Source organism: Halichoerus grypus, chromosome 13 (assembly GCF_964656455.1).
Source record: "Halichoerus grypus chromosome 13, mHalGry1.hap1.1, whole genome shotgun sequence".
Lineage (NCBI taxonomy): Eukaryota > Metazoa > Chordata > Mammalia > Carnivora > Phocidae > Halichoerus > Halichoerus grypus.
In genome coordinates this window covers 38,547,545-38,560,069 of record NC_135724.1, presented here as the reverse complement: position 1 = coordinate 38,560,069, position 12,525 = coordinate 38,547,545, and the positions used below count along the sequence as shown (strand labels likewise).

Genomic DNA, 12,525 nt, shown 5'->3' with positions numbered 1-12,525 from the left:
ATATTAGTTATAAAAACCACTAGCTAATTTCTATACTCAAAATTGAGAAGGAAAAGTTTTAGAAAATGTTACAAAATGGAAAATGTTGTATTTGTAATTAATATAAGCTAAAATCTGTCTTATGCCAGATAGAAGAATGAAATGCTGATATATGTACAAATGTATATATATGGAGACAGATAAATGATTAAAATAGAAATAGAAACATAACTGATAGCTTCAAGATATACAAAGCAAGAAAAAGAGTGTGGAAAATTGAGAGTATCTTAATAAAATAAACAGACTTTCAAAATCAAGAGATGATCTTAAAAGCAAAGTATAGAATAGTTGCATAGCAATCAGTCAAAAGGCCAATATATTTCTTTTTTTTTTTTTTTTTTTTTAAGATTTTATTTATTTATTTGAGAGAGAGAGAGAATGAGAGACAGAGAGCATGAGAGGGAGGAGGGTCAGAGGGAGAAGCAGACTCCCCGCCGAGCAGGGAGCCCGATGCGGGACTCGATCCCGGGACTCCAGGATCATGACCTGAGCCGAAGGCAGTTGCTTAACCAACTGAGCCACCCAGGCACCCAAGGCCAATATATTTCTTAACAGCAAAAAATGAAAATTAGGTTATAGAATGAAATATTTAACATATTAAAGGTCAATTAAAAATCAAGATATCTATGAAAATAGAAAATATCCTTCAGGGGATGCCTGGGTGGTTCAGTTGGTTAAACTTCTGCCTTCAGCTCAGGTCATGATCCCAGGGCCCTGGGATCGAGCCCCCGTTGTGCTCCCTGCTCAGTGGGGAGTCTGCTTCTCCCTCTCCCTCTGCTCCTCCCTGCCTGGCTCGTACTCTCCGTCTCTCTCAAATAAATAAAATCTTTAAAAATAAATAAATAAATAAATAAAACAATTAACAACAATATTCTCATGGGTTATAAAAATGAAATAGTCCATAACAACAATAAATATTTAATTCAGTAGCAATGTGATAACTACAGTAAAAAATTTTCATGAGTCCTTTTCTTGTCTAGCATGTTAACAGTGTCTTTGGAGTCTGATCATCTAAATTTGCATGTGGTAGTTAATAGGATTTCCTACAAAAAGAATAAGAATAAAATTATAACCACCACTAGAAAAGGAAAAAGAAAACTAATGTGAAAGAAGGCAAAAAAAGAATAAGAAAATAAAACATATGGGGGCAAATACATGGTGGTTTAAATCCAAATGTATTAGTGATTTGTGAATACAGTTAATGGTCTACCTTTAAAAATGTTTTCAACTGATTAAAAAAAATCTATCTTGGGGCACCTGGGTGGCTCAGTAGTTAATCTGCCTTCGGCTCAGGTCATGATCCCAGGGTCCTGGGATAGAGCCCCACATCAGGTTCCCTGCTCTGCAGGAAGCCTGCTTCTCCCTCTCCCACTCCCCCTGCTTGTGTTCCTCCACTCGCTCTCTCTGTCAAATAAATAAATAAAATCTTTAAAAAAAAATCTGTCTACATAATGTTTACAAGAGATGTGTATAAAGGGCTCAAAAATATTGAAATTTCAAAACTGAAAATATCTCCCAGATAAACATCAAAAAACAAAGCTAATGAAGCTATATTACTATGTTAATTGAGTTTAAGGAAAAAAGTATTCCAAGAATCAATTCACAATGATGAATAAGGTTAATCCTCTCCCAGAAAGATATAACAACTTTAAACTTGTAAGAACCTGAGAGACCTTCAAAATACAAAGCAAAAACCGATGGCATTAAAAAAAATAAAAAGATGTAGAGAGACATATCAATTATAGTAGGTGATTTTACCACACTTTTCTCAATAATAGAAAAAGTATTAAAAATCAGTAATGATAAGGAACAGGGTTTCTCAAGCATCACCTTGGGATCTTTTAAAAATGCAGATTCTCATTCAATAGGTCTGAATTGTGCCTGAGATTCTGCATTTTGAAGAAGCACCCAGGTAAAGCTTATGGTCCACAGACCACACTTGAAATAGCAAGGATATACAAAGATTAACCTTTATGATTAGTAAACTTGACCTAATGAAACAGTAATCAACAGGACATTCAATAAGTAAAGTACATAAAGAATATTTACCAAAAAAATAAAAAAATAAAAAACAACCCAAGTCACTGAGCCAAAAATGAAGACTCAGGAATTTTCAGTGGGTTGAAACTGTATGTTCCCTGACCAAAACACAAATTCAGCTAGAAAGTAGTAATAAAAAGACAACTATAAAATTAGAAATCCATCATGAAAATTTTTTTTAAATGTATTTTCTAATAACCCATGGATCAAAGAAGACATCAAAATGAAAATTAGAAAATACATGTAACTTAATGATATATAACAAATCAGGTGAGCTACAAAAGTGATTGATTTATTAAATAATAGACAATATTTAAAATATGCATTGTATGTGAGGAAATACAAACATAATGGATATTATCTAGATCATAGAATTATGTATAAATTTTGTGTTCTTCATTTTGTTTATATTTACTTGATTCCAGCTCCACCATATGATTTTTCTATCTAAATTATTAATCAATTTGAACAAATAAAAACTTTATTATGATACACTAGACCATAAAGAATTTACAGTGAACAAGAGGAATTAGAAGAATATCATAAAACACAAATACATCAGAAACGTAATAAAAAACACTCCAATTATTAAAATGAAAAATAAAGTCTCTATATATTTTAAAATACTCCATTTTATTAGAAATCAAACAAATGCAAGTTGAAATACTTGGATGCTATTTATAATTAATACATGGCTACATAATTTGTTTTTAATAATATCCCATGCTGGAGTTTTTTTTTAAATAGTCTCTTTTGCACATACATAGATAGCAGTGATATATACTTGTCACACACATCTGTAGGCAATCTGACAATATGTATGAAGAACTAAAATGACACAGAGAGGCTGGGAAGATGGCAGGGTAGGAGGATGCTAAGCTTGCCTCCTCCCATGGATACAACTAGATCACACTCACAATAGTGTAAATAACCCAGAAAATTACTTGAAGACTGGCAGAACCAACCCCACAACTAAAGGTAGAGAAAAAGCCACATCCAGGAAGGTAGGAAGGGCCGAGACAGGGATTTGGAGCCAAACAGACCATGGCCATCCGAGGTAGGGAGGGAGCCAGTTGCATGGAAAAGGGCAAGAAACAGACTATCACATTGGGGAGCCCGCAAGGGGAAGATGAATCCCCATAACTTTGGCTTTGAAACCAACAGGGGCTGAATCTTGTGAGTTCTTAAAACCAATGGGATTTAGTCTGGAATTTTATTTTATTTTATTTTTAAAAATTTTTTTTAAAGATTTTATTTATTTATTTGAGAGAGCAAGAGCGAGAACCAGAGAGCACAAGCAGGGTGAGAGAGCATGAGCAGGGTGAAGGGCAGAGGGAGCTGAGCAAGGAGTCCGATGTGGGGCTCTATCCCGGGACTCCAGGATCATGATCTGAGCCAAAGGCAGACGCTTAACCAACTGAACCACCCAGGCGCCCCTAAGCCTGGAATTTTAAAACTCATCAGGCTCTGCTATGTGAGAGGCTGGAGGGCAATAGGAAGCTGACTCCCTGCCCTTAAAAAGACAGCAGGATAAACAGCCACCAAGGATACAGCATGGAAGCAGCAGTTTGAAAAATGTCTGGGGCATACAGGAGGAGGGTTATTTACTTATCTCATAGCATGTATCACAGAAGCAGGAATAACAGGGAAACCTCTCTAGAAACAAAAGAGCTGGCAGGTGTCATTTCCCTCCCCTGCCCCCCAGTATAAACACATAGCCATCTACAGGAATCAGCACAGTAACAATGCTCTCTACCTAACTTACCTATACTAAGCCCTGACCCCTCTAACTACAGTGGATCTGTCCTTTTTAGTCATGCTTGCCATGTCCCTGCACTGTGGGACCCCACCCCTAGAATACTAGTGCAAACTCTGCCAAAACCACGTCACCTACCCATGCATTTTGCGGGGCCTAGATCTAGCAGCAGGGTTGGCAGGTCTCATTTTGCAAGCAGACCAGCATGCACCTTGTTAAAATGCGCACCATCTAGCTGGGACCAAATACTGCCCACAACAAGCAAAGAGAGCTTCTGCAACTGACTGGACCGAAGGAAAGAGAGGCCAGAACACAATAGCAGGGAAATGGCAACACACATAAGAGACACTCCTGTAGTGCCAAGTGCTGGGGAACACTGCCCTGAAGAGCACTGCAGGACCTTGTCCTCATAAGGCCATTACCTTCAAGAGCAGGAGACATAGCTTACTTTCCTAATACAGAAACAGACATGGAGAGTTAGACAAAACGAGGAGACAGAGGAATATGTCCCAAATGAAAGAATAGGACAAAACCACAGCAAGAGACCTAAGTGAAACCATATAAGTAATATGGCTAGCAGAGAAGTTAAGGTAATGATTATAAAGATACCCACTAGACTTGAGAAAAGAGTGGAGAACATCAGTGAGGCCCTTAACAAAGAGATAAAAAAGAACCAATCAGAGATGAAGAATACAATAATTGAAATTAAAAATACACTTAACAGAATAAATAGTAGGCAGAGGAAGCAGAGGAACAAATTAATGACCTGGAAGACAGAGTAAAGGAAAACAATCAAGCTGAGCAAGTGAGAGAAAAAAGAATTATACAAATTAAGAATAGACTTAGGGAACTCAGTGACTCCATCAAACGTACTAACATTTGCATTATAGAGATTCCAGAAGAAGAAGAGAGAGAAAAGGGGGGGGGGGAATTTATTTGAAGAAAGAACAGCTGAAGACTTCCCTACTCTGTGGAAGGAAACAGATATCCATATCCAGAAGGCACAGAGATCCCCCAACAAAATCAACCCAGAGAGGTTCACACCAAGACACATAGTAATTAAAAAGGCAAAAAGTAGTGGATAAAGAATTTTAAAAGCAGCAATAAAAAAGAATACAGTTACATACAAGGGAAATCCTATAAGGCTATCAGCAAATGTTTCAACAAACTTTGCAGGCCAGAAGGAGTAAAATGATATATTCAAAGTGGTGAGAGGGAAAAATCTGCAGCCAAGAATACTCTATCCAGAAAGGCTATAATTCAGAATAATAGGAGAGACAAAGAGCTTCTCAGACCAATGAAAACTAAAGGAGTCATGACCAATCAACTAGCCCTACAAGAAATATTAAGGAGGACTCTCTGAGTGGAAAGGGAAGACCATAAGTGAAAGTATGAAATAGAAAACACAAAAGCAGTAAAAATAAGTGTATCTATAAAAATCAGTCAAGGGATTTACAAAATAAAAAGACATAAAATATGACACCATATACCTAAAACTTGGGGAGAGAGGAGTAAAGAATGGGTTCCACTTAAGCAATCCTCAACTTAATATACACTGCTATATGGGGAAGATGTTATATAAAAACCTAATGGTACCCAAAAATCAAAAACCAGTAAAACCTGTGAAAGAGAGCAAGAGAAGGAAGGATCAGGGAAAAACCACAAAAACAACCACAAAACAAGTAACAAAATGGCAACATATACATATCTATCAATAATTACTTTGAATACAAATGGACTAAACACTCCAAAAAAAAAAAAAAAAAAAAAGAAAGCCATGGTGACAGAGAAGATAAAAAAATAAGAGCCATTTATATGCTGTCTACAAGAGACTCATTTTGGAGCTAAAGACACACGCAGATTAAAAGTGAGGGGATGGAGAAACATTTATCATGCAAATGGATGTCAAAAGAAAGCTGGGGTAGCAATACTTGTAACAGACAAAATAGACTTTCAAGCAAAGACTGTAATAAGAGACAAAGAAGGGCACTATGTAATAATAAAGGGGACAATCCAAGAAGATGTAACAATTGTAAATATTTATGTACTCAACATGGGAGTACCCAAATACATAAAGCAGTTAATAAAAAACTTAAAGGAATTAATTGATAGTAATACAATAATAGTAGGGGACTTTAATACTCCACTTACGTCAGCGGACAGATCATCCAAACAGAAAATCAACAAGGAAACAGTGGCTTTGAATGACATACTGGATTAGATGGACTTAACATTCCATCCTAAAACAGCAAAATACACATTCTTTTCAAGTCAAGTGCACACAAATATTTTCCAAAATAGATCACATATTAGGCTATAAAACAAGTCTCAACAAATTAAAAAACATTTAAGTGATGCTATACATCTTTTCTGACCACAATGGTATGAAACTAGAAATCAACCACAAGAAAAAATCTGGAAAGACCTCAAATACATGGAGGTTAAATAATATGCTACTAAACAATGAATGGGTCAAACAAGAAATCAAAAAAGAAATAAATAATTATCTGGAAACAAATAAAAATAAAAACAAAAGGATCCAAATATTTGGGATGCAGCAAAGATGGTTTAAAGAGGGATGTTTATAAACAATACAGGCCTATGTCAAGAAGCAAGAAAAAAAAGAATCAAACCTAACCTTACACCTAAAGGAGCTAGAAAAAGAATAACAAACAAAACTTAAAACCAAGAGAAGGAAGGAAAGAAGAAAGACTAAAGCAGAAATAAATGACAGAAAAACTAATAAAACAGTGGAACAGACCAATGAAACCAGAAGCTGGTTTTCGAAAAGATCAACAAAATTTATAAACCTACAGGCAGATTCATCAAAAAAAAAAAAAAAAGACAGAAAAAAGAGAGGAGGACTCAAACAAAATCACAAATTAAAGAGGTGAAGTAACAACCAACATCACAGAAATACAATTAAATGAAAATATTATGAAAAATTGTATGCCAAAAATTGGACAACCTAAAAGAAATGGATAAATTCCTAGAAACATATAACCTACCATAACTGAATCAGGAAGAAATAAAAAATTTGAACAGACTGATTACCAGCAATGAAATTGGATCAGTAAACAAAAAACTCCCAACAAACAAAAGTCCAGGACCAGACAGCTTCAGAGGTCTATTCTACCAAACATTTCTTCTCAAACTATTGCAAAATAATAGAAGAGGAAGATAAACTTCCAAATTCATTCTATGAGGCCAGCATTACCATAATACTAATACCAAATAAAGGCACCAAAAAAAAAAAATAAGTGTATCCAAAAAAGTGTATCCATAAAAATCAGTCAAACCCACCCCCCGCCACCCCCAAAAAAACCCAAACAGAATTACAGGCCAATATTGCTAATAAACATAGATGCAAAAGTTCTCAATTAAATACTAGCAAACCAAATCCAACAATACAGTAAAAAAAAGCCATTTACCACAATCGAGTGGGATTTATTCTCAGGATGCAAGGGTGGTCCAATATTAAAAAATTAATCAACATGATACATCACATCAATAAGAGAAAGGATAAAACCATTTCAATAGAAGCAGAAAAAGCATTTGACAAAGTACAACATCATACATTATAAAAACCCTCAACAAAGTAGGTTTAGAGGGAACATACCCTAACATAATAAAGGCCTTATATGAAAAACCCACAGCAAACATCATACTCATTTGGGAAAAACTGAGAGCTTTTCACATATGGTCAGGAACAAGACGAGGATGTCCACTCTCATCACTTTCATTCAACACAGTACTGGAAGTCCAAGCCATAGCAATCAGACAACAAAAAGAAATAAAAGGCATCCAAATTTTTAAGGAAGAAGTAAAACTTTCACTATTTGCAGATAACATGATACATATATAGAAAACCATGAAGACTTCATCAAAAAACTACTAGTTCTGATAAATGAATTCAGTAAAGTCACAGTATACAAAAATCAATGTACAGACATCTGTTGCATTTCTTTTTTTTTCTTGTTTCAAGTTTTATTTAAACTCTAGTTAGTTAACATACATTTCTATACACTAATAATGAAGCAGAAAAAGGAGAAATGAAGAAAATGATCCCATCTATAACTGCACCAAAAATAATAAGATAATTAAGAATAAACTTAACCATAGAAGTGAAAGATCTGTACTCTGAAAACTGTAAGACACTGATGAAAGAAAGTGAAGGTGACACAAAGAAATGGACAGACATTCCATGCTCATGGACTGGAAAATCAAATATTGTTAAAAAGTCTATACTACCCAAAGCAATCTACACATTAAATGCAATCCCTATCAAAATACCAACAGCATTTTTCACAGAACTAGAACAAGCAATTCTAAAATTTGTAGGGAACAACAAAAGAATCCAAAAAGTTAAAGCAATCTTGAAAGGGAAAAGCAAAGCTGGAGACATCACAATTCTGGACTTCAAGCTATACTACAAAGCTGTAGCAATCAAAACAGTATAGTACTGGCACAAAAACAGACACATAAATCAATGGAACAAAGTAGAAAACCCAGAAATAAACCTGCAATTATATGGTCAATTATTCTTTGACAGAGGAGGAATGAATATACAATGGGAAAAAAAAGTCTCTTCAACAATGGTGGTAGGAAAACTGGACAGCTACATGCAAAAGAATGAAACTGGACCACTTTCTTACACCATACACAATAATAAATTCAAAATGGATTAAAGACCTAAATGTAAGACCTGAAACCATAGAAGTCCTAGAAGAGATCCCAGGCAGTAATTTCTCTGACACCGGCCATAGCAACATTTGTCTAGATAGGTCTCCTGAGGTAAGGGAAATAAAAACAAACTATTGGGACTACATCAAAATGAAAAGCTTCTGCACAGTGAAGGAAACAATCAAAAAAACTAAAAGGCAACCTATTGATGGGAGAAGATGACATATCTGATAAAGGGTTAATATGAAAAATACGTGAAGAACTGACAGAACTCAACACCCAAAAAACAAATAATCCAATTAAAAAATGGGCAGAAGACATGAAGAACAGACATTTCTCCAAGGAAGACATACAGATGGCCAACACACACATGAAAATATGCTCAACATCCCTCATCATCAAGGAAATTAAAATCAAAACTACAATGAGATATCACCTCACACCTGTCAGAATGGCTAAAACAAAAAACACAAGAAACAGGTGTTGGCAAGGATATGGAGAAAAAGGAACCTTCATGCACTGTTGGTGGGAAAGCAAACTGTTGGAGCCACTGTGGAAAATAGTACAGAGATTCCTCAAAAAGTTAAAAATAGAACTATCCTATGATCCAGTAACTGTACTACTGGGTTATTTACCTCCAAAATACAAAAACACTAATTCAAAGGGATACATGCGCCCCTATGTTTATTGCAACATTATTCACAATAGCCAAATTATGGAAGCAGTCCAACTGTCCATTGATATATCAATGGATGAAGAAGATGTGGTGTATATATACAATGAAATATTATTCAGCCATAAAAGGGAATGAAATCTTGCCATTTGCAACAACATGGCTGGAGCTAGAGAGTATCATGCTAAGCAAAGTAAGTCAGTCAGAGAAAGACAAATAACATATGATTTCACTAATATGTGGAATTTAAGAAATAAAACAAGTGAGCAAAGGGGAAAAAAAGAGAGAGAAAAATCAAGAAATAGACTCTTAACTACAGAGAACAAACTAATGGTTACCAGAGGGAATACGGGAGAGGGGATGGGTGAAATAGGTGATGGGGATTAAAGAGTACATTTATCATGATGAGCACTATGTACAGAATTGTTAAATCACTATACTGTACACCTGAAAATAATATAACACTGTATGTTGACAACACTGGAATTAAAATTTTAAAAAACCTATAAATAAAATAAGATGACAGAAAAATAGTACTTTAAGAATCTATACATATGTATATTACATATGTAAAAGACATATCTTAATTTATATATAAAGTTGGTGGTAAGATAAATATGGGTGATTTAGATTCTTTCCTTTCTCGTTATCTGAATTCTTTATACAGGAATATAAGTTACATTTTAATCAATATTTTTGTTCTAAATGCTATAAGCAGCATTAGTGAAAAATTCTTACTTGTAGGCTTCTATGCTTGTTTCATCACTATGAATGTCTTGCTCCATGTCTTGTCTAATTTGTTTAGCATTCAATTTGGCATTTTCAACATCTTCTATAGCTTCTTCAAGTTCTTCATGAATTTGTTTGTATAACTCCATTACCTAGAAATGAAAAATATTTTTGTTAATACACGCACTTAATGGGTAATTAAAAGAATCAGGCAAGAGAAAAATCAGAGAAAGGACTTAAATTTAAAGTAGGTTTGATCTAAAGAAAAAGTTCTTTACATCGATTTTCTTCCCATATTAATCTGTTTAGCACAGTAAAGTTTTAGGTTTCCACTAGTCTGAAAAGCGTTAATACTAGGGATGTATAAAAGTTATTGAAGAAAAGTTCAATATTACAGGTGACATGAGCAAAATAATTATTTTTTAACCTACAAAAGAATTGCTACTTTTTATTGTTTTTATTGTTGAAATAATGCTTAATGGTAGAAAAATCGGAAAACACAGATGACAAAATAAATGAAATTAACTATAATCCTCTCAGGAATAACCATTATTACCTTAATAAAAGGGTCCAAAATATTCCATTTTTATTGTTTTTATTAATTATCAAATATCATAAACATTCTCCCTTCCCTCTCCATTTCTCCCTTCTCTGTCAACCTATGGAGAAGAGATAGTTGTAGTCTGATGTCCTGCTGGAAAGTCAGAGGGAGGGGAGTAGAAGGCAGTAGGGAGTGAACAGTCCCCTCCCCAGTGGGTCAACTGGTGGACTGAAATAAAGCAATTGCTTCCTGAAAAAAGCAATAATGTTCATCAATTTTTCGAATAGCACAGGTAGTTGTAACCTCTACAAGATTATCCTTTAGGCACAGGAATGTAGGGGTATACATTTTAGTAGAGAGCAAGGAGCTCACCAGAATGATAAGCTAAGCAAACAAGAGGTCAGGAAACATAACAGAATTCCTAATATCAAGTATCCCATGTCCAATTTTTCAGCACCTTTAGAAGAGGTAACCTGTAGGCATTGCTGGGGTGGTGGTCTCCATGTTGGGATCCCGGTTACATCATATGAGACAAATTCATCTCCAAGGCAAGCTCTTGAGTTGGGTCCGTGTGGCACTGGTATATACTTCCCCCATTGATACTCACTCCAATTGATGTGCATAATACTCTTCTGGCTCTGTGGCGTTATGAGGCTGGGCTGCTTGCAGAATTTGGAGGCAACATAGAGCCTTGGAGCTTGATTTGCAAGTATCTGCAATTTTCAAGTTATGCAGTAGGACTCAAGGACACTGACTAGAGGCCTTGAGTCCTTTAAGCAATTATTTATTTCAGCAGATCTCTAGCCAGGACCCCGAAACTGAGTCAAGACAGCAGAATAAAATAAAGTTATATGATAAAGGGACTATAAATAAAACACTACATTATACATCCCCTGGCCCCTAGCAATCACTAATCTGTTTTGTTTTATGGATTTATCTATCCTGGATATTTCATATAAATGAAATCATACAGGATGTGATCTTTTGTGTTTGGCTTCTTTATTTAGCATAATGCCTCAAAGTTGATTTGTGTTGTGACATATAACAGTACTTCATTTTTTTTTATTTCTTTCAATGGTATAGATATATCACATTTTATTTAGTCATTAATTAGGTGATGGACATCGGGTTGTTTCCACCTTGGGCTAATACAAACACTGCTGCTATGAACATTTATGTACAACTTTTCCTTTTGTTTTTTTTTGATTATCAGTTTTCAATTCTTTGGAGTATATACCTCAGAGTATAATTGCTAGAGCATATGGTATTTTGTGTTAAACTTTTTGAGGAAATGCCAGAGTCTCTTCCACAGCATCTGCAACCATTTTACATTTCTACCAGCAAAGTACCACAGTTCCAATTTTTCCACATAGACACTAAAACTTGTTATTTTCTGTGTTATATTTATTCCCATTTGGTTTGCATTTCCCTAATGACTAATCATGTTGAGCATCTATCTTTTCAAATGTTTGCTGCCCATTTGTATGTCTTTGGAGATATATCTATTCAAGTCCTTTGCCCATTTTTAATTTGGTTGTTTCTCTTGGTTGTGGAATTTGAAAGTTCTTTATATATTCTAGGTACTATACCCTTCTCAAGTGTAATTTGCAATATTTTCTCTCATTCTATAGGTTTGTTTTTTTTTTTTTTACTTTTCTGATAGTATACTTCTTTTTTACTTTTTTTCATTGACATACAGTTACATTCAGTTGACCCACAATGTTAAATTAGTTTCAGGAGTACAACATAGTGATTCAACAAATCCATACATTATGCTGTGCTCACCACAAGTGTAGCTACCATCTGTCACCATACAATGCTATTACAGTATCATTGACTATATTCCCTATGCTGTACCTTTTTTTTCCTTAAGGATTTATTTATTTATCCGAGAAAGAGAGAGAGAGAGAAAGCATGGGATGGGCAGAGGGAGGAAGGGAGAATCTCAAGCAGACTCTGCACTGAGCATGGAGCTTGACACAGGGCTCAATCTCACGACCCTGAGATCATCACCTGAGACAAAACCAAGAGTCAGACACTTAACTGACTGGGCCATCCAGGCAC

General features: G+C 35.0%; 1 protein-coding gene across 1 annotated transcript in view; it reads right to left on the bottom strand.

Annotated features, from left to right (window-relative positions):
- CCDC178 (coiled-coil domain containing 178) overlaps nt 1–12,525 on the bottom strand; it is a 410,550-nt gene that overhangs the window by 330,432 nt on the left and 67,593 nt on the right. The window contains exon 8 of the mRNA XM_078060501.1: nt 9,930–10,072. Within this exon, the coding sequence (XP_077916627.1) occupies nt 9,930–10,072 (143 nt within the window). The remainder of the gene's footprint in view (nt 1–9,929; nt 10,073–12,525) is intronic.